This window comes from Pseudopipra pipra, chromosome 13, assembly GCF_036250125.1.
Source record: "Pseudopipra pipra isolate bDixPip1 chromosome 13, bDixPip1.hap1, whole genome shotgun sequence".
Taxonomy (NCBI): Eukaryota; Metazoa; Chordata; class Aves; order Passeriformes; family Pipridae; genus Pseudopipra; species Pseudopipra pipra.
In genome coordinates, this window is record NC_087561.1 from 2,558,698 (window position 1) to 2,583,571 (window position 24,874).

The following is a 24,874-nucleotide window of genomic DNA, read 5'->3' on the forward strand; positions in this document are numbered from 1 at the left end:
ATTTCAGCCCCTGCAAGACCCCTTTCTGGTAGGGTCTCCCAGCTGGCCTGCACAAGTTCTCCCCTCTTCACAGGCTCTACAGAGCTTTTTCTTTTTAGAAAACAAAAATACACTGCTGGTCTCATGACAGTCTCTGGAATAAAGGGCTGCTGCTGTGCAGTCAGCTCAGCCTCTGCTCTCATAAGCAAAAGAAAGGGGTGAAAGCATTCCAGGTCCAGCCTGGGGCATGAGCTACAAGTACAAACTCCTTGTCTCCTCAGGTCCCCATGGTGAGGGCAGAGGCACCACAAACCACAAGGCAGCAGCAATGGGAAGCTTGCAAGCAGCACTGGGAAGCTTGCAAGCAGCACTGGTGAGCACACAGACAGAGCAAGATATTGAGGGATCTCCCTGGTGAGAATCCAACCAGCAGCTCGTGCTGGGAAGAACAGGACAGTCCATGGAAGCTGCTGCATCACTTTGACACCTCCTGTCAGGTGCATGGTCTTTACTGCCAATTTACTTGGCATCAGCCACGTCCCAGGCAGGTTTGCCTGGCCCTGCCTGAGGTGCAGCATGCTGGGAAGGGTGGAAGGGGCTGCAAGCAGCAAGAGCTCACCATACATCTGCCCCCAAACCCCTCCACACCCATGGAAGTCATGCTCCATGCCCTGGTGTGACAGCAGTGCCCAGTGGTGGTACCTGCTGGCAAAGTGCTCGATCCGGGAGTGTGTGTCGGCGTGTGGCAGCATCGGGGAGGAGGCTGGTCTGGAAGAGAAGCACACTGGTCAGCAAGGCTTTGGAGAGGCTGCCCTGATCTCAACTGGGCTGAGAAGAGCCAGGGACAGGCTGGAGAGGGAGACTGACATCTCTGTTCCTTCAAGAACTTGGTGCTGTATCACCCTCAGAACAAGTGCCCCCTCCAGCCCGCCCATGGGAGCTCTGTCTCACAGCTGAAGTGCTCCTTCCACCCATGGAGCCCACCTGTCAGGCTGAGTCAAAAGACACAGCCCAGGGCACAGTCAACTCACGTCTCAGAGAAATCAGCCTCGAGTACAGACTGGACAGGCAGGTAACCCCTCTGTGGGTGCTTGCTGAAGTACTGCTTGGACCGAAACTTGTTCTTCAGCGTTGTGGCAAAGTCTCTCATATTCTCACTGGACGTGGTCTGCAGAGACACAAACATTACAAAAGTGCTGCTTAATGAAAAGTGGGGCAGCACAGGTCAGCTCTCACAGTAGAGAAGTCCCCTCAGGCTGGGGACAAGCTCCACAGAGGAAGAGGCACTAGGGGCACATGGAAGGAAGCTCTGTCAGGCTGACATGGGATCTGGCACAAGCCAAGCTGGGCACTGGTTGGTGCTGTGCATCCCTTTCGCTGTGAACCCCAGAATAACAGGGACACAGGCAACTCTCAGCATGCAGACGGTTAAAAAACTGTACAAGGGATTCACTTCTCGTGTTGTACCAGCCTAAACATCACAAGGCTGCTGCTGCCAGTGCAGACCTGCTCTGAGCCAGGACTCTGCCAGCCCTGCCCAGCTCCATACCGGGGTGTAGTACTCCATGATGGGGTAGTGCAGCTTGTTGCCCTTGCTGGCTCTGCCGGTGAGGAAGCAAGTCTGGCAGATATCCACATTGAACTGCTTCAGGCTCCGATACCTGGAGAGGCCAAGAGGCCATAGGGAGACAGTGGAAGTCAGTAAAAACAGGCAAGTTTGAAGCCCAAGAAGAGGTCAGCAGGAGGGCACAGAGGTAGCCTGTGTTGCTCTCACATCCCAGTGACCCACGGTGCTGATGGCTGAAGTCCCAGAAAAGCATCCTGCTCTTTCCCCTTAGCTGGCCCCAGGTCTGCCCTGCCCAAAACACTGCTGGCTGCAGAGCTCTAGGTTCCCCCAACAGCACAGAACAAACTCTGCTCACTCCTGCAGGACACCATGCCCTCCCCTTGGGGGCCCAGGTCCCATATCACAACCCTACCTGAAGCCCTTGATGGGGCACTGCCGGCAGACGGAGCACTTGGTCTGGTGCTTCACCTGCTCGGCCATGGTGACCCGGTGCAGCACAGCCAGCCACACCATGGACTGTGGCTCCAGGTTGGCCCACTCCAGGAACTGGGACGCCTCGATGGCAGGCTTCCCGTTGCTCTGGGGAAGGCAGAGGAAGGGGCTGCTCAGAGCAAGGACCAGCCATGAGGGACACAGGTCCCTCTGCACCCCTGTGAGCCTGTCCCCAGCACGGCTGCTGCGGAGGGACGGCGTGGCCGTGGCCCTGCACTCACGAAGCGGAAGCAGCTGCGGATGCTGGGCTCCACGTTGCTGCCCCCGAACGCTGCCACCTCCCCGAGCTGCCGTGGGACCTGGATGGCCTCGTGGAGCAGGACACCGAGGTGCCGCTGGTCGCACAGTCCCCCAGCGTTGGCCACTTGGCTGAAGAGATCTGCGGGCAGGAGAGACACAGCCTGGCTGATACCCAGCTGATCCCACACCCTGGGCAGGAGACAGGCACGGGGAGCAGCGTGTGGGTGACACCAGGGGCCCCACTGATCATCTCCAGCAGGCAGCTCAAATAAGAGAAAATAACCTTTACCCTTATCCTTCCAGCTCTCAATAACCAGGGGTTTAGCGTCTTCTTGGGACAGAGGTTACACACCTCATTTCTTTAACAGCCACAGCTAGCCTGTCCTCTATGAATTGGCCCAATCCCTTTTTTTAATCCCTTGGTGCTTCCTATGCCACCTCCTCCACAATATTCCATGGCAGAGTACCAGGGCTAAAATGCAGCAAGGAGAGCAGCTCCCTTTAACTCGTCTGAAACCTGCTTCCCCAACATGCACCCCCGGGTTTTTCCCCTTCTGGGAAGTATTGGATAACTGTTGCCTGTGTGCCTTTTCTGCTCTGTTCCTTACAGTGCCATGCAAGCAAGAACACTGCAACACCAGTCAGTCTGCAAAAAAACCTCCTCCTAATTTAGGTGGCGTAGGCCCAGGGAGGGAGGGAGGGAGAGGTGGCAATGCAAGTAGCTTAGTCACTGCAGGAAAGATGTTTCTTTGCTCTTCCTGGGCAAAGAAGGTCTAAACCAGAAAACAAAAGCACTCCTGGTTTCCCAGGTTACTCCACACCATTTTCTGGGGTAGGGAGACAAGGGACTCACACTGAAACTTCTCCTTGACCTCTGTCCCACACAGACACGCAATGCCTGTCTTGAAGGAGAGAGCCCTCATCTTCCCACTGCGGCCACTGCAAGGAGAGATATTGCACAGGTGTGAAAATGCTTTGGAGGTTGGGTTTGGTTTTTTTTTTTCAGGGGGGTCAGCAAGGCAAGCACACACCAGGCAGCCCCCTCACTAACAGCCAGAGCGTTTTTGGCAGCACTCCCAGCCAGAGAAGCAGCACAGAGGTCTCCTTCCAAGCGTGGCAGCCCCACAGCTCAGGGGGGCCCTGGAGGAGCGGTACCTGTCAAAGACGTTCAGCAGCCAGTTGAGGCTCATGTCCACGCAGAGGGGCACGTTCACCAGGATGCCCCGCTCCTCCTCCAGCCGCTCGTAGAGGGCGGTCAGGCAGTGGATCACCTCCACCACGTCCATCGCCCGGTCGCTGGGCTGCAGGTCGTGCTCGTTGAAGATTTCCAAGGCTGTGGCCAGGGTCACCATGTCCACTGCACAGAAAGCACAGGCAGAGGGAAAGAGGGGAAAACGGGACAGGTGAGAACCAAGAGGGGAGAGGTGCAGCCCTGCCCTGACCTGGGGCAGTGTGAGTCCCACAGCAGCGGGAAAGATGCTGGCAGGATGGGCACAGCTCCTAGAATTTCTCTCCTGTTTGTAAACCTCTCCCAAAATACTACATCTCCACCTTGAGCCACCATTCTCTGTGACCTTCCTTCCTCATTGATGTGTCCACCCATGGAAGGCTCTGTGCAGAGCCCTGTGCACCCAGAGCCAAGCTCTCAGCACGTGCCATGTCCCTGTGGAGCTGGTGTAGGGAGGTGAGGGGGCACAGAGCTTCACAGACCCTACCAGCAGCTGCCCAGGGGTGGATCAGTCCTGTCTCCAGCTCTGACAGGGTGTAGGAGTTAAGGCGCAAACCCAAAACAGGGCTAGGACAGCGTGAGCTACCCTGGCTGCCCTGCTTTCAGAGCTCTGTGGCTGCAGGTTGTATGTGCTACTGCATTTAGCAGCCAGTAATCTTTCTTTCCAGAAAGTCTTTCCATTTCCAAGACCACTTATGATCTCAGAGCCCATTGCCACACTCTAACTTCATTCTGTGGAAAAATCCTCCCTTCTTCTGTCAAAACTGCTAGACTTGCACTGGGTACTCCCAGTTCACATGCCAGTGAGAATTGCTCCTGCTCACCCTCGTGTCCACACTGCCCACAATTGCACATGGCTCTGATCTGTCCCCCACTGCCTCTTTCCTACATGGCCACTCCACCAAACTCCTTGCCATGGGGAAGCTGTCTTGACAACTTCCTTGCCCTTTTCTCAGGTATGTCTTGAATAAGGAGCACTTATTCAAGTCATTTCTGGGCTGGAGAGGAGGAGCCAACACAGCATGTAAGATGCAAAAGATGCCCAAGCAGCATGTGGAAGAGCTCTGCTTTGTTCTTTGCCCTTTTTCTGACCACACCCTGTGTTTCTGTAGCCGCTGCTGCATGGACACCTTTACAGGATGGCAAAAGACAACTGCTGCTTTGCTCCATTTGTACTACACCAGCCCCAAATGTCCCCAGATATGGCACAGCCTGCTCACCACAATGTCAGGAAAATACTCCACGGCCAGGGTTCAACTCCCTTGAGAATCTAACCTCCTCTCACCCTCACTCTTTGCCTTCTTCCAGGCCTTTCCCAAGATGTCAAGGAGCACGGGACCCCACTGTACCTCTTCCATGTCAGGAACAATTAATTCAGGAAAAACCCCCTCATCTTGTTGCTGGTTAATTTTGACAGAGACTTAGGTGAGAGGCCCTGTCAAAAGCTCTAAGCAGCCAAGGATGCTGCATCTATCAGATTCCCCTCTGCCTGCTTGCCAACTCCCCCGGAAACTCCTCAGCAGTTTCCGAGGAGCACCTCCCTCTGGGAGAGCTGGGCATTGTGTTGAGCTCCTATGGCATTATATTCACCTGGCTATTAATCCCCCAGCTTTTACCAACAGTGTAGACTTCAAGTTTATTAGCTCCCTTCCTCCTCTTCCAGCAGTGAAGCCCTCTCTGCCCCTGCCAGTGTGATTGGTTTCTGCTCTCTGGTACATCCATGACTTCTCTGTGCTCGATCTGAGCTACTTGGTGAGCCCCTGTGTGATCCCACAGCTTTGTAAATCTGAGCTGGACCACTTTGTTCTCAAATCCCTTGGACTAACACCTGCCTCTGATATATTTCCACCCTAAGCCTGTAAAGAAAGGCACTGACACAGACTGGTGAATTTGCTCGGCTTTCCAGCCATGGGCTGCTCTTCCTGGTTTCTCGCCTCAGCTCCCTGCCCCCTGGTGCCTCCTGCCTTTGATGTGCTGATAAAAGCTTGTGTTAGTTTAATGCCTCCACAGGGGGAGAGGCAGCAGGAGGGAAACCCTTCCCACACTCACATCGAAGGGCCTTTTGCACCCGCCGTAGTTTCATGGCCGTCCGATACGCCGAGAACTTGATGTTGTTCAAATCCGCTGCAATAACACAGGAAAAGGAGAATGAAACCACGGGGCAACATCCTTATCTCCAGGGCAGGAAGCAGCAGTTGCAGTTCCCAGGCACCAGCTCCACCAGCAGAAGCAGACTACGTGCAGGAGGATGAGGAGCAGAGTCTGGCAGGGAGTCACTTTGCTTTTGGGGACCCTGTGCCAGAGGTGGGAGGGCAGCCTGGGGGGATTTCACATGCACCCCATGCCGCAAAAAGGTGGATACTACTTGGAGTGGTTGTGTGACAGCCTCCTTACCCAGCGTCTGGTACAACTCTGTCATCTTTGGGTGGTCCCAGCATGTCGTCTGGGCCTGGTGGCTGGAAGAGAAACAGATGGAAATCAAGAGTCAAGCTGGCACTCAAGCAGCTGCCATGAGAGATTATGAAATGACCTGGCTGGTGCTGGGAGTGGAAACTGGGGCTGTTGCACCCCTCTGAGCACATTCCCCAGGACAGCAGCATGGTAAATGCCCACAGAAGGATGCCTTCACTTGCTACCAGCTCCCTCCCTTTCCAGACAGCGTTCCCTCTCATCTGGAAACCTCTGTAAGCAGGGAAAGCCAGGCTCTGCCAGGCTGGGGGCAACACATCTCACTGGTTGTCAGTGCTTAGATCATTCTTCTCACTGCCCCCCACCCCTAACTGGTCCCCAATTCCTGTTCCCACCAGGCCAGAGAAGGCTGTGACTGGGAGTACACTCACTTGATGTAGTATGGCACTTTGTTGGGGGAAATGGCTCGTTCCCAGGGGACTTGGACAGAGGCTGCAAGGAGAGAGACGTGTCAGATCAACACCAAACACTCCTCCAAGCTGTTTCTGATGTCAGCCCAGTAGGACTGTGCCAACAGGTGGGTGCCTCTGAAGAGGCTCTGCCTTCCCAAATCACCAACTGGGGGTGTTGGTGCAGGCAAGGGGATGCTGCTCATAAGAAACACAAGACTGCTGGTCTTATTAGAGACATCTTGTCTCTTGAGACAGGGGCTCTCTATCTGGCTGAGCTCATAACTCAGGAACAGACACTTCCTGATGCTTTTGATGATGCCTGAGGCAACACTGTGGACACCAGTGGGCAGAGATCATAGCAGGTGGGATTTGGGTGCACACACACAGCATTACTTGTCATGGCCAGGCTCAGGCACCCAAAGCATCAGCTGTTTCCATTACTCCCACTCTGTGTGTCAGCTGCAGTATCTTGGGAAGATAAGGACACATCCCATAACAGTTATGTCCCATCCTATGTTTGTTATCTAGAGGATGGAAGCCCTTTTATGGCCCTCAGTTATATTTTCCCTTTTCACAGGCAGCTTATCAATCCCTGCAACTGGAAAAGTCATTCCTTCTTTCAGATAGGAGTATGTGGTTTGCAGAGAAACACAGGCCAACAAATCCCACCGACATCTGGAGACCCTGCAGGGCTCAGCCTTTCCAAGGACAGGCTCTGGAGCACAACCTGCTGCCCATCCTTGGCAGGTCTGTCAGCCAGCAGCTCTGCTCTGTAGAAACAGCATCTCTCTGCCTCACCACATGAATGAAAACCACCTTAACAGGCACATTTTTAGCCTCCAAATGACTAACACGGGATATGGGGGACTGCCTTTTTCTGCCATCTGTTGTCTTGGCCACCCAGTCTCTGAGGCTGACACAGCCCCAGAATCACCTGGGAGATGCTGCTGTGAGTGTCACAGCTCTGTGCTCACGTCACACCGTTGATCCCACTGGGTGAGGTAGCACAGTGCTAACACTGGGAGATGCCTCCTGCTTTGGTTCCTGTGTATCAGGCACCGGCCTGGGCCATTTTGGAGCTGTGTGTGTGGCCCTGGGCTCAGGAACAGGACTTTGCACCCAATTCTCCTGTGCCACAGCCCACACCACTGTGCAGAGGCAGCCTCAAGGCAGGAAGCCAGGAGGACCCGCTCACGTACAGGACAGGAAGTGCTGGGAGCCTGGTCCGAAGTCCCGGTGGGCATCTTGGAGCTGCTTCAGGCGTTCATTTATGGAGGCCTGGAGAAGTGGACAGAATAATTCAATGGCAATCCATCAGGCAGTTCCTGAAGACCCATTCAGGAAGGCTTGTGGGTGGACTCAGACATGCCCCAGCACACAGGTCCTCTTCCTTCTTCTCCTAAGTGGGTTTTGCATCCCCCAGTCTGCTGAGCCCTCTACACCTCCTCCCCCAGGGTGAGGCAGCACAGGGCACGTCTTCATGTGCATGTACACATCACCTGTATCCACAGTTTCACAGACATCCAAGCAGCCACAGCTGGTACTGACACTTCCCAACTCCCTCCACCCATCAGACCCTGATTCTCCTCAGCATTTTTTGTTCCTCCCATTGCCTTTTCCTGATCAAGACCTCTACAGATTTACCAGCTACTTTCCTCACACTGAACTGATCTCTCATCCACTAGGAACACCAGCTGTAACATCCCTTCTATGCCAAGCCTTACTTTACCATCCTTGGAGCTCAGCAGTGGCGACCCTTCCCCACCATCCTCCTGCCCATGGTTTACTTGCAGTGCTTGGTGCTGACTCCTTCCCACCTGCAGCTGTTTCCAGCGCGTGTTGATCTGCTCCAGGGTACGGGAATTCTCCATGCACAGGTGGACATCTGAGATGGCAAGCTGGTGTGCAAGATCATTGACCACTTTCACCCCATCCTTCATAGGGGAGAGCTCCTCTTTGAACAGCTGGAATCCCATGCCCAGGGAAACAGGCACAGAGCAGGGGAAGAAGGAAAAGAAGCAGGTGAGTGGTCACAACTTGGATCTGATTCCTCTGCTACAAGCTCAGGGTGGGCCAGTGGCTGCCAAGCCACTGCTGAGTAACCCTCCCACAGGATACCTTAGCAAGGGAAAAAAAAAAACACAGACCAAAACAACCAGGCTGCAGATTACTCAAATCTCCTGAGAAGTGGGATGGGGACAATGAATCATCTGTGCTGAGCCACTGTACCTGTGTAAGGCCATGACAAGGTACTCAGCACAGCCAGTTGCTCAGGACACTGTGGGCCAAAAATACCCTCACAAAGTGAGGGGGCTGTGGGAGGAAGGATTGGGCCCCTGAGATCACAGGTAATGAGGCTGCATTGGACTGAGCAGTCCAGGAGGGCAGCACTGTCCTCCTGGGAAGCAGCATTTCATCACCTCTGGGGCCAAGGCTGGAGGCTTCTCAGAGCCTAAAGTACCTTGGTTGACTGGATGTGCTCTGGCAGGGAGTCAATGAAGAGGTCCCCGATGGGCTCCCAGGTTTCACGCACGCTTTCAGCCTGGTCCAGGGTCGTGCTGAGCTCCTCCATGGCCCCTTTAATCTCGATCAGCTGCTCCAGCGTTCGCTCGATGTGGCGGTGCTGGTCCACACACCGGGCTGTGAGCTTCTCCCACAGCTCACTGGCCACGTTCGCCTGCTTCCAGACGAAGCGGCTGATGTTCTGGATCCGGTGCCGGGGAGAGACATCTGTGAGGGCAAAGCAGAAGGGGAACAGAGAGCAAAAATGAGACCCCAGCCCAGAGGAGAGCGGGGCAAGAGATGGAGGGAGGACAGGGAAATGGAAGATTAAAAAATCCAGGGAAAACTGGAAAGAGGGAGGGAAAACAAATAATAATAGTATCACCTCTGCACTAGCTCCCCTAGGCATCCAGCCTGCCCACAGACTCGTGCCCACTGCTCCTCACAGGGAGAAGCCCTGCTGCCCTTTAAAACCCTGCCCCAGAGCACATCTGATGCTGTCTAATGAGCTTCTGCCTACACCAGGGACAGTGACACTGCCCTGTGCCAGTCTGACCTTCAGCCAAAGGACTGGGAGCAGCCTGAGGCACGGTGGTGTGAGGCAGAGCACTGATGTGCCTCCTTGTTCCAACCACCTGCACTCCACTCTTTCCATGCCAGCCTGGGAGGAGCTATGCTATGAGAGAACGAGGAAGGGGGAGCTCCACAGACCTTTGCTTTCCAAAGTTGGTTCTTCTAATTCCTCAAATGGATGCTGGGAAAGGAAAGCCTGTGCTGACTCCAGGACAGAGTAAATGTATGGTCCCCGAGACTTCACTTCTTCCATGAACGCCTGGAGAGCAGAGCACAGAGATGAGACAGCAGGCTGAGACAGAAAATTGTGCCCTGCTGCCCCCTTGCCAAAAGCAGCAGTTATTTATTCACCCCAGGGCCCAAATCACACTGGAGACACAGAAGTTAACATTAAGAGAAATATTTTTGCTGTTCAGGGAAGGAATGACCCCCTACCAGAAGGTGGCCCCTGCAGAGGTTTGGCCTGCAGCTTTGCTGGATTGGGGAGGCAGAACAGCCAGCCCAGAAGGGTGTGTTGAGCCAGGGCTGCACAAGGGGAACTGCTTTATTTATGGTGCTTTCACAGGCACTACTGGAGACACTCCTCACTCACACAGTGAGAGCATGGCCACGCAAACAGTCCTTCCAGCAGCTGTTCAGCAACAGGTCCAGCTGCTGCAGGAGCAAGGAGAGGAACAGCAGGATGCCTCAAAGCAGCACATCTACCAAGGAAGACTTCAGAGGCACACTGGTTTAAGATGTCCTCTCCTCCCCTCCAACTGCAGTTCCCACACCAGTGCTGTCTGCTGGATGGGCTATTTGAGCACCAGGGAAGTGACTCCAGCAGGGATGAGGGGTAGCAACAATAAACAGTTCATTTTTGTTTTCAAGGTAAAAACAACTATAATCCAACAGCCACTAGCAGGGAGAAGAAAATTCTCTGATCATGGGAGCAGGAAAATCTGATCTGTCTGTGTTTACCCCAGTTTCAGGTATGATGAAAATGTGTTACTGCAGGAATCACTCGTGTCCCAACCACCGGGTTGCCCTTAGACCAACCAGCTTTCTCAAGCCCCAGGATCCCAAAAGCAGAGGCCAGTGAGAGACAATTCCCTCCAGTCACCCTCATCTCATCCCAGCAGAGAACAGTGGCAGGGGACATACCGCGTGCGTCTCCTTCTCCTGCTGCACCAGGAGGACGTCGCCCCGCAGGGGCAGCTGTGCTGAGAGCTCCTCATCCTTCTGCCCCAGCCAGTCTATGATCTCCTGGAGAGGCACCTGCAGCTTCCCACTGTGGTCAGAAAAGGCCTCCAGCCGAGCCCTGGCAGGAGAGCAAGGACAGTGAGTTGGCAGTCAGACAGACAGGAGAGGAGCAGGTTCCCTGGAGAGGGGAGGCACAGCACCATGGTGGGGTGGGGACCCCCAGGACCCCACCAGTGAGTGTCAGCACACCTTAACACGGGCTGTGCATGACCCTCAGGCAGCATAGATGTTACACTGCCAGGTGGGGTGAAGCATGGAGGCACTGGGGAGAGGAAACCCTGAAGCTGTTCCTCACTCTGGAGCCCAGAGCAGAGGACAGAGTCACTGTGTGTTCGCCTGTGGGTCAGAACTGTGCTCTGGCTAGCACGGGGGGCTTGGGTTGGCATTTACGTGTCTGGGCAGCTTCCAGGAGCCTTGGATTAAGGCAGGACACAATTAACACGCCCCAGTTAAGCTCTCTGTCATGCTGGCTGTGGAGCTGCAACCTCTGACAGTCTGGAAGGCATGTTCCCCTCAGTGGAAGTGCAAAGGGCTGCCGGCAAAGGGACAAGCACAGAGTGTGTGGAGGCAAAGCTGTGGGGCAAAAAGAGACCAGCTGCAGAGATGGCAGAGGATAGAGGGAGCAGTAGAAAGCAAGGAGAAGGGAAGGAGGGGAGGGAGGGAGGAAAGGACGGGATGGGTGGAAATGGAGGGGATGCTTTTCAGCATAAGGAGAAATATTCAGAAGTCTGTGGACAGGAGGGAGAACTGAGCCAAGGTCACTGTGAATTCATGTGGCTCATCAAGCGAAAAAGTTCCAAAGCCTCCTGACAAGCACAAGCAGCAGGCAAGGCTGGAAGGCCAGGCTTGCTCCAGGCAGGGATTCTTACCGAAGGCTGTGGGATTTTTTTTTTATCTCGTTCCAGCAAAGATTCATCTCCAGAGGGGCCTGGGGCCCGGCAGCACTGCTTGGAGCCTGGGGGGTTACACACGAAGGTCCTGCACCATCCTGCGAGGCTTCAACCTGGGCAGAAACAGAACCATGCTGCATCCAGACATCACTGCCCAGGGCTTTGGGCACCTGCCTGGGGGCACCTACCCCACCCTGTCCTGACCCTGACTCATTTTTCAACTCACAAAGGGGTTGCCCTGCTCCTTGAGTGGTCTCTCAGCAGCTCCCAGGAAGCCCATGGTTGTGCCCAGAGGAAGGATGCAGTGCCAGCTCCAGCAGAACTAAGAGCAAAGGTTGAAGGAAGGGCTTACTGCACGTCTCCTGCTCTCCTCAGTTATCCAGCAATGAGCTTAGCTCACTGCTAGCTGTTAAATCGGAGCTGGTCCTTATGTGTCACAGTCCCTGCAGGGCTAATGATGATTTTTTTCCATGCTATACAGGGCTTCTGTGCTTCTAGAGGAGACTGGTCCTTCTGTTCCTAAGGAGCAAGGGGATCTGCCAACCTCCTTTATGTCATCCCCAATACTGGGAGTTGCCACCTGCTCCTCTACAGAAGCTCAAGGATATTCCCTGCCTGCACAGCAAATCTGGGAAGTCGTTTCTCCTCCACAGATGCTGCTTCTCCTCCACACCTCTCCAGAGGGAGCAGTAGTGGGAAGGGTGCTCCAAAAAGCCATGGAGAAGGTGATAGCAAATCCTAATCCAGCCACTCGAAGGAAGCACACTTTGCACTGCGCCACTCAGCTGGGAAAATGGGCTGCTGATCCCTGGACAACAAATCCTCGGTGGAATCCTCTCCTAAGCCTTGAGCGCTGTGCCCTATCCCTGCTCACAGTGGCAGCGAAGACACAGTTGCACTTGCTGGTGATGATACACACCAGCAGGACTAGAAGCACCTCACATAGGGCTCAGTGAGTGAGAGAGGGTTTTCTCCAAAAAACATCATTCCCTGTGCAAAACACATGGACACATTTCCACAAGTGAGACAACGATGGGTTCTGTCGGAGAAACAGCAGTGTTTCGATCGAATGCTACTTCGATATTGGAGTTCGTTTGTGATAATCAGCCCCAGGTGGTTAATCAGCCATAATTAATTGTGTTAGCGCTTTCTAAACAGAGCATACAACAGGAACTCCTTTGCCAGACAAGGACAGCTGCCTCTGGGGGAAAGCAGCAGCTCTTCCAAGGGGAATGTGTAGCTACTTGTCAGTTGTCCTGTCCGAGGGCTCACAGAGGTGTCGAGAGGAGAGAACCAGCCAAGCCAAGGAAAACAAGGGGCAGAACTAAAATCACCAGACAAGGAATTTGGCTGCACAGCTAAAAATACCCCCTCCACACCAGTTCTCAGAGAGAAATCAAATGATTGCCAGGACTGGTGCTAAGTTTGATTCATCCAAAAACATCTAACAGGCTGTTCTCTGCCTCCCCATCCTGCCACTCTAGGAGCACCAAGAAAACAGAGAAAACCATCACCCACAGAGTTCACAGGATTCTTGGGGCCATGAATAATAATCCACTCAAGCTAAAACTGCTGCTTGCACATAGAAAAATCAATACTCTGCATGTGCAGATCTTCACGGCACTGAAGTAGGTCAGTCCCACAGCAGTGCCAGGGAATGCTCCAGCCCTCCCCTCTATCCCAGGAGATACCAAAGGAAGGGAGCAGCTCTACCCCAGTGTGAGGGCAACTGCAACACAGCTGTGCAGATCACACAGTCCTTCCAGCTTTGTTTAAGAAATTAAAAGCCCACCAAGGCTGTGACTCACAGACCAAGCCCAGCAGATAAGCCCATGGCAGTGACCAAGCAGAGTGCAGGTGCTGAACATCTGCTTCCCCAGGACAAAGCCCAGTACAGCACAATACAGTGCTTGCCCTCTGAGCATCTCCTAAGCACCCTTTCCCCAGATCCCCAGCAGCAGCAGCAGCCTGGACCCACATTCCCCCTCCACCCCTGAGGAGCTTTATTTTCGGGCGCAGAACACTCACGCAGGCTCTGGCAAGTGCATCTACCTGTGCTCAGCCACAGATCCGCTGCAGGGCCCCCCAGCTTCTCCAAAGGAACCAGCATTGCCCCCCAGCCCTCCGGGTGCCACAGGCAGCACCCAGGAGGGCAGCAGGGAAGCACTGGATGCCCAGCAGAGCAGGATGCCCCGAGCACTGACCCCCCAGGAATGTGCAGGGGGGCGGCAGTGCCTCACAGCCAGCCTCAATCCCAGCTTTGTCCAGTGGCATTCCAGCAGCCACCAACCTGCCTTAACCTCGTGGCTGCCCTTAAAGCACAAAGGGGGCAGAGATCTGCCCGCTATAGGGCAACCCCCCCGTGGGAAATCAGGTGTGTGCAGAGTCACTGGTGCCAGCACTGGGGAACAACCCTCTCTGCAAGGGCATGGGCTGGGATGGGGTGACCAGCAGAGACTTTACCCTCAGATGCTGGAGCACATGCAGAGCACACAGGAGTATTTGCCAGGAAAGAGATTTATCCAGGAAATGGTCCCAGCAAGCTTTGGTTATCCAGAAGGTAAATAGTCACGTTCTTGAGACCTAATCCCACAAAACAAAAGATGCCCTCCTTGTCCCCCACGTGCTCCAGGACAAAGATGCCCCCCCCATGCCCCAGCACAGTGATGGGTGCCAGCACAGATGTTCCTGCCAGTCTGGACTGGGTGCAAATAGTTTCTTTTTGCCAGAAGGCTCTGGGCTGGCTTCCTATGTCCCCCACAGTCCTGCTGCCCAGAATTGTTTCCATGCTCTCTTCCACCTACAAGGAGGGAAAGAAAAGCTCCCTGTATCTCTCCCTCTCTTCCCCTCCTTCCCTGCCTGCACATCTGACTGCTGCTGTCCCTCTCTCCAGGACCAGCACAGCACCTCCTCTCTCCTCTCACCACCTCTCAGGCCCAAGAGATGCAAGACCAGCTCCCAGGCAGAGGAGGGGGCTTCATTTGCTCTTTATTAACCACTCATGCACTGGCTGGGCAGCAGCACCATAACAGCCACCCTGGAGCCAATAAGCCCTGACTCAGCTACCAAGAGGCTGCCCCACTGCCTCATTCTTGCATCCTGGAGCCTCTCCAGAGACAGCTCTGCCTTCTTCCCTCAGATCCAGGCTCTCTGGGGCAGGATGGGGCCAGGTTGATGGTCATCACAGCAGGGAGGAGCCTCAGCATCAGCCTTTGCTTTCCATGTTTGAAGCACAATGAAACAGGAAAAGGCAAAGCTGGGACCTCATTTGTCCTGGGAAGAACACTGCCAGCACCCAAGGGAAACTTTGGCACTGTCCATCAGTCTCCAGTCAGCTGAGACGTACCCTGGGGCCAACAGCTACAGGTAAAGTGGGAGCCGTTTTCTGGCAGAGCTGAGGCAGCATTTCTGCACTCTAAAGGTGCTAAACCAGCTCATGACAGCTCAGTGCAGAGCACAGGCAGCTCTGCAGACAGTTGCCAGCACACCTTTCTGTTCTTCACTCCTGCCATTTGCCCAGGGATCCCCAGAGACCTTCCTTCCCTCCGGTGAGGAGCCTGGTCTGTCGGCTCAGAGACCCTGGGGAAGGAGGAGGGAAACCAACAGTGGGAGCACACTCTCTGTTCCTCAAGATAATTAGACTGGAAAGAGGTCAGACTCCTCCTCTGCCTTAGAGCATTCACCAAGGGCTCATTTCCAGCCTCTTCTCTGCAACCAGGAAGGTTAGAAATCTGCATTTTCAGCCAAAGCTGACATTCTTCCAAGTTTCCAGGAAAAAAACCAACCAAATACGTAAGAGCTGTTAACAGCAGCCTCTCGCTCTTTATTTTGGAAGAAGCTTGAAATGCAGCTCTGCAGGTTGTCCCTCCTCCTCTACTTTGGGCAGCACTTCACAGCTGGAACGCTCAAGGAGAGCTCACGCTCCCGTTAAGTGCAAGCCCCTGGGAGGCTGGGGCTGACAGCTTTCCCTGCCACAGGAACAGAGGCCCTGGTTTGCCCCACAGAAACTCGCAGCCATGAGAAAGGCTCCCAGAGCCAGCTCTTACCTGAGACAGCGGGGGGGCAGTGCTGCTGTGCTGCGCCTGGCCTGGGACGTGCCACTCAGGACACCGCGGGAGGACATAGAGCCATTCCTGCATCACCAGGGGCTGCATCAGAACTGATGTTCATGGGGGTGGAGGCAACTCTGGGCACGAGCACCTGAAAAGCAGCATTAGAGTCCCTGGGTCAGCTTGCACCTCCTCGTGGAGCTGAGCCCCTTCCCAGCTGCCTGGAGCGCTGCTTTTGCGGCAGCTGGAGACTAAAAGGAAGCAATGTTTTATTTAATATACTTCTCCTAATGTTGCAATATTATTTCACCTAAATGTCCAACTCTTTTTTTTTTTTTTGCACCTGATTATGCAATTTGCTGTGTTGATACTCTGTTAGTAAGCCCCACAGAATATTATGCATTTTTAAAAAGGGTTGGATTTTTTGAACTACACAAGATGTCTATGGTTTCAGAAAAGATGGAAGAGAGGATCTCACTGTTATTACCTCTCTTCTAGTTTTGGTTGGGTTAGAGTTAATTTTCTCCCTAGTGGATGGTACAGTGGTATGGTTTTTAATCCCAGACAACAAATTATGTTTAGATGTAATAGACATATCCCCATAATAGACAATATTTCCAAACATATTATTTTTTCTTTTATGTTCAGAAGGCAAATTGCCTAGACACTCAGCCTCATGCATCTCATACACACATCTCAGACTATCAGCTACACCTCCTTATGAGATTTTACTCATTACAAGTTCTAAAATTCCCTTTTTTGTTATGTCCATTTTTTTGAATGGTATGACCTGCAAAGCCAGTTAGCAGTGGCCCCTTGACTATTCTGTAGATTGAAAATACAACCTCTGGTCACAACGCTGCTGGTTTTTGTTGTTTGGACTCTGAATAAAATAAGCTAAAATAGTGATCTATCTCACTGCCAGCATCATCTCAGCTCTACAGAAAGCCATAAGAAATAAAGCTCAGAGAAGGCAGTATTTACCTGAGTCTGACATTCCTGCAACTGGAGCACAATCCCACAACTCTACCTTCGAGCAGTGGCAGCACCATGAGAGGAGCTGAGCACCAACATGTTCCCAGCTGGATGGAGACCTCACATACAAAATCTGTGAACACCACACAGGGTGTTCACCCAGCCCAGACTCAGCACATGGTCAGATGAGCAAATCAAGAGTGATCAAAACTGCCTGTGATGGGTCCACAGTGCTGTGCTGCCTCCTGTCCAACCCACTGCCTAACTCAGTGATTGCTTTCCTGCTTCTAGAAGGTAACAATCCCCTGCCCCAGCAGCCAGACCTCATGTCTAAGTGGAGATGAGGTGGCTTCCAGGCACAGACAGAACACTGATGGAAGAAGGTTGTTGGGTCCTTCACACCCAGCTCAGTTGGACAGCTGAGAATCTTCCTGCTTGGCCCTGCAGGGCAGGAGCAGGCAGCACATCCTGCACTGCCAGCAATCCCACTGGACAGACAGGTGAGGAGAAAGCCCTCCAGCCCTGGCACACACTGCCCATCTCTCACACTTTCACATCCCTCACTCTTCCTGCCTGAGCTTTCACTGCCTCTCTCCCCTCCATTACACACATTAAAAGAACAGATTATCCTGTTATGATTTTTTTTTAATCTCTTAGCAGTTTTTTACAGCCATAATTCTCTGCCTTTCCAGCAGAACAGCTTGTGCTGAGCTCTCCAACATGCCAGCAATCCAAGGTCTCGTCCTCTCTCCCTCCCGCCCATTTGCACCAATAAACGCTACAGGCTGTGCATCACAACACCCTCACCCAGCTCCTTTCCTCATGCAGGCAGGGGATTATGAGGACACATTAATAATTACAAACCCCAGGGTCTTCAAAGCCCCCCAGCCCCTTGGGGCAAATTCACCTCATTCAATTCCAAGGGTTTAGTGGGTGATTTCTGCCAGCAGGTAACACCACACCCTGTTCCTCCAGTGCTTGTGCTATATGGGCTCTGTTCCCCTAAATGACCTCTGGGTGACAGTCAGCATAGCAGAGACACAATTTTCAAGGCGTGAAAAGTTATTTTGCCTCAAAGCCTAACACAGGAATGCCTTTGAGCTCTTCCCCACGAGTGGGAAATCCGTGGCTTTTGCCAGTGAGGTTCTGTGTCATCTCATTGCAGGTGCCATCCTGAGGCCTCAGTTCTTCTGTGGCCCATTGCAATGAAGTTGCAGTGATGGTAATGTTTCAGCTGCTCTTTGCCACTCTGCAATAACAAAGAAAAAGCCCAGAGGTGGAGAACCCACAGTAATGTGGAACTAGCTGACCTGCACAGCAGCCAGCACGAAGGAGGACATTCAGTGGGAGAGAGAGACAACCAGACAGAGAGGCACGTCTGCAAGCAAACCAGCAGCTTCATACAACCCCTTGCCACATTCCCTGCTGTTACAGGAACCAGGAGAGCAGAAATGCTCTTGATCTACTCTGATTTTCTGTCAAGACACAAAATAGCTTCAAATCTTCCACTTCTGCTCTAGTGCTGCACTATAGCACTGTGTCTGGGCACTGCAGCACTAGAGCAGATATTTTGTGGGTGCTTCCTGGCTAAATACCTATTGCTGATGCCTGTATCTGTCAAGAACCACACCTGTGACCCACTTGGCCTCCTCCTCACCCCCATTCACCCTCTGCACTCTGCTTTAGGCTGGTGCTGGAGACCCCAGCACACGACAGCCAAGGGACATCAATCAAAACAGATTTAGGTGTTGACAACTAAAACTATCGTCCTATTGTAGCCTTGTACAAGCCTCTACTTGAAAAGGAGTTGGAAATCCTCCTTCAGAGGACTCAGGTCAGGCTGTCCAAACAGTTATAAAGCAAAGTTGGTCTCCTGGACACATTTCTGTGCAAGAAGAACAAACATCAAGGCCCAGGTAAGTAGAAGCAGGTGAGAATTTCCACAGGAGGACACTGCAAGAAGCAGTTTTAGAGTCACCACGGGGCAGGCACTGGTGCACTGCACTCACACAGTGGAGAGGGCAAGGAGTGAAACCTTTTCCACTGGTGTGTCTCACCTGATCCTCACTGGAGGATTCTCACCCAAAGGTGGTCAGGTTGGTCCTCAGAAGGATCAGGTGCAGCCTCATTATATGATTCTCTTTTGCATCCTCCCACATTAAAAGCACCCAACACTTGCCTCTGCTCTCAGCCCACCTTAAGAAACGAAGCATTAGATGTTTCACAGTGCTGTGTTAGGGCTTCCAAACATTTTAGTAACCAAGCCACCACTATTTAGCCTAGCTGAGACCATGATCCTTTAGTTGAAAAATAAGAAAGCCCAAAATCCTGACACTGCATTTCAACAATTGAATGCTTGGGCACTAGAGTGTATTAAAACCAAAATAATTGCCTTTTTCCTCTTCCTGCAGGAACTGTACCTGTTACAAATTCAGCACTGGAGAGCCTGCCTCACTCCCTGCTTTACAGGCAGTCTGGCAAAGGCAGCTGGAATGGCCTTTGCTCAGCCAGTTCTGCTTCAGCTCTACCACACAACTCACTGCTCTGCTCAGGGGTCTCTGTTCTCTTCCTGCTTTACAGCAACCCTGGCTGGCTGGAGAGGCTGTGTCCCATCTCCTGCAGCATCTCCTCTCCATCCCAGCCCACAAGAAGGTGACAGCCTGCCACTGTGCATGTGCTGCACAGTCTAATTCTGCAATTTTGCTGCATTTGTTTAAAATCCTCCTGACACAAACCCATATCCAAACTCTCCCAAACATCAGGAGAATTCCCGCTGCAGCTTAAGGTAACCCCAGGATTAGGAACCTGACACAGAAGGTAGAGTCTAATGTCAGATGTTGAATTTCTGGCTCTCTACTACATTTAACAGCAGCAAATACAGCATATAAGTCAAGAGGTCTCTTGATCACCAGGCTTATGCTTTGAATTGCTAATTTCCTCCAAAACATTCTTTCCGGGCGGAAACTTTCCACTTCAGATCTTGGCCTATAAGGAAAAAAATATGGGAAAATTTTGAGGCAAGGCAGCTCAGCCTTTATCCCATGAGGGGGATGGAAATACAAACATGTTCCCTGCTGCTGGAAATGTTAATGATTTTGTTGTTGTTTAACTTACTGTACAAGAGAAGTAACAACATTTCAGCTCAGCATGCTCAGTGTCCTTTAAGGGGGAAGGTGGGAGGCTTGTGGATATTTCAGAGTTCAGCTCCCGTGTGGATGCTAACAAAGGGAGCATTCCCAGGCTGTCAGACAGCAGGACTCCCTGGACTGCCTAATAGCACATCCTGTTTCAGCAAAAGTTGTTTTTCTGCACATGTAAGTAAATAGTTTAAGCCTGAGATCAAGGGCCAGACAACCTACTTCCCAAGGCCCCACTGGTCAGGGTTTGGTGAGAGAGAAGGAAGAGAAATCTTTCTCCCACTGGGACCAACATACAAACAACACAACTTCCTCTTAGAGTGTGGGTCCTTAATTTCCATCTCTTTACAAACCAGGAATAGATACCCAAACACACTCCCTAAAAAAAAAAAAATAAAAAAATAAAAAAAAAAATCCCTAATTTCTCCTGGTTCTTACGTGCTCCTGTGTACAACAAAAGGGGGAAAAGACTATCAGCTGTCTTTCACATAGCCAGGCATTTTCAAACCCATCATCCAAGGGCTAAAAATCCCAGGTGCCAAAGAACCTGGTCCCCTTTATTAATTAGAATGAAGGGTCCTTGGATTAATCACCTGTCCTGAAGAAGTAACATAAAATCTTTGCTGTGTCTGGTAGTGAGTGGCACAAAAGATGTCTTAATCACTGAGGGTGGGTGAAGTGGGGACTATCCCATCTAATGAGCTGCTTTCTTAAATGACCACTTAGCCTTTTAACTCATAGCCAAAATGTTATTTTAATTCAAGGGATAAGCAGGTGCCACACGTCTTAATAAAGAAGCAGCATCTCCTCTGCTGGCTCAGTCACTCTCCATCTTCCCAAGCAACAGAACATGCACGTTCACACAAAATCTCAAGCTGAAAAATTTCACCAGTTCATTTTGCACTGGGAAACTGTGATGATGATGTCTCCACCTAACCAGGTGAGTGTGGGTGTATGCCCACAACACAGCCATGCAGAACCGACTACCCCTCTCTCTGCTTAAAAATATCTTACGGGAATTTATTTAGGAAGACTGAAATCTGAATTTCTTTCACACATCATTTCAGAGTCCCAGCTGGGTTTTGAGTTGCTCTCTCCAAAGCTCACTTTTCCTAGGAATTCTTCCCATCTCTTCTCCTCCTTTGGTTAAAGGGTAATGACTCGAGCACCCAGAGGACCCAGCTGTGAGCCAACAGCCCTGTTGTACTGGTGAAAAAAATTGTTGTCTGACCTGACAGACAAAGGGAGCAGGAAAAGGGGAAGGAGCAACCTCACAAAAGGGATGGGGAGGGAGCAAAACTTGCCTAATGATTGAAAGAAGGTTGCACCAGCCATAAAAATTGAAAACACTTCTTCAGAAACTTGGCTCCTGTAGCCCTGAAACCTGCCAACTTACACCCACTAAAAATCTCAAGTCTTGTCTTTCTCCTCTAAGCGCCTGAACTTTCCCTTCCCTGCTGTTGGAGGCAGGAACCAAGACTTGCTGCACTGTGAAAAGCACAGCCCCCATTGCCACACTGTGTCACTGATCAACAACAGTGGGAAGAGCACACTCCCCACTCGGGGATGGCTCAGGTGATGCTGCACTGGCTTCTGCCTTCCCTGGCACTTTGTTTCTCATTCTCAGTATAAAACCAGTACCAATTTCTCTAAATTGAATATTACACCTTTCCCTCAGGATTGTCTTTATGATAAACTCCCAGTCGAAGCACCAGGTTCTCTGGGCTTCTGAGGCCATGAATTTTATGAGCAGGTTGTATGCCCCATGAAATCACATTTCCTTTCCCTACTTGAGATGTGTCAGTGACCTTATTCTCGTGCTAAGGGAAACAACAGAGGAAAATGGGATGGAGCTCTTTTGTCTCAATTCTGAAAAGATCAGTTTCACCTTTATACACCTGTGAAAATGAGGGGTTTTAAGACTGAACATTTTCTGGTCAGTATGTCTTGCTTCATGAGACTTAAAATTCCTTTTTTATGCTTTTATTATAGGCATGCAGGCTAAAGTGGAAGCCATGAATATATTTCTCAAAATGTGATTATATTCAGAAATTCACCGTATGTCTCCAGAACTCAGGGCTTTTGTTTGAACCTGTTCATTTAATCCCTTCCCTATCTCACTTTGTTTAGTTTTGCAAAGAGCCACTCCAGCCTGAGCCCCCATTCACAGTTACAGTCCTGGCCAATTTTAGTGAGCAGCATTGATCCACCTCAGGTATTAACACAGAGACAAGGTCCTCCTCTCAGCTTCTTCAGCTGAGAAAGAGGACCTGAACAGAGCATCACATCACAGTGCCCACTCCAACACCCTCCCATCCCAGCACTCCAGGCACCCACGTTCCCGGACACAGTGCTGCAAAATGAGATAGTTTGAAATTGCATGGCTACAGTCTAGTCCCTGTCCAGAGTGCCATCTCCAGAGCCCTGCCTGGACAACTCCCACAGCAGCAGAGAAGGCAGCTTTCAGCACAGGGAACTGGCAGGGGAGGATGTGAGATGGCACCAGAGCCACGGCAGGCACACAAGCTACACACAAGTGCCAGGAAAACAGGAACCCTCCTGGCACAACTGAACCTGGTAGCTGGGACCTCACACAGCTTCCTCAACAAGGGCACTCTGGTCAGACAGGAAAGGCCATTACAGAGAATAATCAAACAATAATTCTCAGGGGTCCAGACAGGTCTGTGACAGCCGCAGGAAGGAAGGTGAGGAGGACCTTGGATTAAGGCAGAAGGAAAACAGACTGACAAAAATTTGACTCGACTTTTTTTTTCCCCAACACTAAAAACCAAAATCCAAACAAACATTGGTTTCTCCCAGAGACAGAGTGGCATTTAGAAGTGTGGGAGTAATTGCTCCACACCCCTGTCACTGTACATGGGCAGTCTCAGTGTTGAAACCCCACAAACACAATGCTGCCAGTTCCACCAGCTGGGATGCTGTGCCAGAGGGAAGACTGAAGGGAACAGGCTGGACTGGGGACCCATAATAATCTGTGGCACTAAGTCTTGACAAACCACAGCCCAGGCTACCCTGTCTGGCATGGAGAGGGAGGCAGAGTGCTGAGCCCTGGGGAGCAAGAAAGGTCCCGTGCTTCCTGCAGGCAGTTCTGCAGTCGGTCAGGGCTGCCTGCATCAAAGGGACAGTCAGTGGTGGCAAGAGAAGACCTTGAGAGGGGAGGAGGAGGAACAACGAGTGAAAGGGAGTGGGGAGAAGCTGGGGGAGGGGAGGGTGGACACATAAAGGAGCAAGGCTGGACTGTGTAAGGTAATGAATGAAAAGGGCAGAGCTGGGACTATAGTCTGATCCTTGCCTACTACTCTAGAAATATTTGGGTCCCTGCCTTGTCCTGCTGTCTAACCCTCCCAAGAAGATGCTGGAAGGCCACCATGCACCCTGCCTAGAGTAGTCCTTCAGCTCAGGCGGAAACACTGCCAGGGTAAATAAGCCTTCAGTGTGCAGAGCACCAAAGCCGGTGAAGCCGGGATGCCGGCTACTATTGTTTGCCCTGGGAATCCGCATCTCTAACTGGTCTCCAGTTTCTCCCTTGTGGAATGGTCTTGGCCACCTCTCTTGCTCCCACCCTGACACCCTTCTCTTCTTCTCTACAAGTTTCCTCACCCGCACAGGCATGGGCAGTGTTGCTGCGATGGGATCTACACACGCGCACACGCCCAAGGAGCGTATTTCCGAGGTTAACCATCTGTCCATATTTTCCCCCTTTTCCAGTCCAGCCAGGATCTGAGCGCGAAACAAATTTTTGTCATGGCCTACCTTCCGACTCCACCAGGTCTGAGGCGCAGGGGCAGCGGCCACCGGGCTTCGGGAGCGGGGAGAGGGGCTGTGTGTGTGAATCAGCAGAGGAGCCCCGGTGACAGGGATTCATGCTGGGGCTGAGCACTGCTGCACGCGCCTGCCTCTCCTCCTCCACCGCCCCGGCTGCTGTGTTGCTATGCAATCACATCACCAGGAACAGCATCTCCCCGAGCCTCCGAAGAGATACCCTTGACTCGGCAAAACACGGGAGGAACAAGGACGATCCCACCAAGTGCCCGGCCCTTTGGAGATCTCGGCCAGCGATCGATCCGGAGGGAGGGGAGGGAGAAGAGTGGGGATGGAAAGACAGACACGCACGGGAGGAGGAGACAAAATACACATGGAGAGGGAGAAAGAAAAGGGAGGAGGGGAGATGAGGAGATGTACGAACGCAAAAAGCGCTGTGGTCTGACCTCTGGAGAGCTGACACGGGCTGCTGGGCTCAGACACGCTGCCCGCTGCTTGCCGACATCTCCCACCGCCTCCCAGGGCTGGCAGCTCTCATTTTAGGTTGGATATGGCCCTGCCTGTGCTGGAAAATGCCAGACACATTCACCTCCTTTCTTAACCACAATTTGAGTATCTGGTATAAGATTTAATAACTTAAAAATAGCCCATTTCAAAAATGAAAGTTAGAGAGGAAAAAAAATAGCATAACCATTTCATTTTATGCTTCCTATTCTTCTTAGAAAAGAAAAATAAGTAAAGGAAGAGACGATTCTCCAAGCTGGGGTGGGGAGATGTTTTTAAATGTCAGAGTATCTTGTCTCAGCTCACAAGACACAGAAGTACTTGAGCTGCTGAATTGGCTGAGGACACAAGCAGACACAGAGTTGGGATTTTGGTTCATAGATAACAGTTTACAGTTCTTCAGATCATTCCACCCAAGGATTTCAAGCTACTCAAATTGCCACTGATGTTATTCTCATATAACACAAGAAGAAACAGAATTAAATTACTTGGTTAGAAAGAGAATTCCAACCTGATGCTAGCCTTGTGTTTTAACCACTAGACTTTCTCAGCCTCTCTATGGGAAAATTAAAACTTAGGAAACACTATTTTCCTGATCCTTGTCAGAAAAACCTTTAATGAGCCTTAGTGCTTTTTTCCCCAGAGCTGACAGATTAAGGTTGTTAATTTTCTATTCATACATTCATGTTAAACAGAAATATCAGAGCTGTTTGTGAACGTTGTCCGTTTTCCATTCCCCACCTCAGGTGAACCCCAAAATGCAGGTTCACTTGGCTCGTTCAGACCCAGCAAATGGACATGTAACAGCTTCACAATCCCACTACACTCCTGAAAATCACTTCTGGCCAAGCC

General features: G+C 51.8%; 1 protein-coding gene across 4 annotated transcripts in view; it reads right to left on the reverse strand.

The window, feature by feature from the left end:
- Window positions 1-23,903, reverse strand: part of DRP2 (dystrophin related protein 2) — a 28,611-nt gene extending 4,708 nt beyond the window's left edge. Inside the window, exons 1-18 of one of the 4 annotated variants that reach the window (XM_064669623.1) lie at window positions 23,510-23,903; window positions 15,621-15,774; window positions 11,554-11,687; window positions 10,586-10,742; window positions 9,581-9,701; window positions 8,829-9,097; window positions 8,185-8,331; window positions 7,567-7,645; window positions 6,347-6,407; window positions 5,901-5,962; window positions 5,556-5,630; window positions 3,434-3,635; window positions 3,132-3,217; window positions 2,260-2,417; window positions 1,959-2,125; window positions 1,529-1,640; window positions 1,011-1,147; window positions 682-747 (exon numbers count right to left, since the gene is read on the reverse strand). In XM_064669623.1, the coding sequence (XP_064525693.1) occupies window positions 682-747; window positions 1,011-1,147; window positions 1,529-1,640; window positions 1,959-2,125; window positions 2,260-2,417; window positions 3,132-3,217; window positions 3,434-3,635; window positions 5,556-5,630; window positions 5,901-5,962; window positions 6,347-6,407; window positions 7,567-7,645; window positions 8,185-8,331; window positions 8,829-9,097; window positions 9,581-9,701; window positions 10,586-10,742; window positions 11,554-11,687; window positions 15,621-15,728 (2,141 nt within the window). In that variant the 5' untranslated portion in view covers window positions 15,729-15,774; window positions 23,510-23,903. Of the gene's footprint in view, window positions 1-681; window positions 748-1,010; window positions 1,148-1,528; window positions 1,641-1,958; window positions 2,126-2,259; window positions 2,418-3,131; window positions 3,218-3,433; window positions 3,636-5,555; window positions 5,631-5,900; window positions 5,963-6,346; window positions 6,408-7,566; window positions 7,646-8,184; window positions 8,332-8,828; window positions 9,098-9,580; window positions 9,702-10,585; window positions 10,743-11,553; window positions 11,688-13,626; window positions 13,701-15,620; window positions 15,775-23,509 lie in introns of those variants that run through there. The other 3 variants (XM_064669622.1, XM_064669624.1, XM_064669625.1) reach the window with 3 other exon arrangements.
- Between the last annotated feature and the right edge of the window lie 971 nt (window positions 23,904-24,874).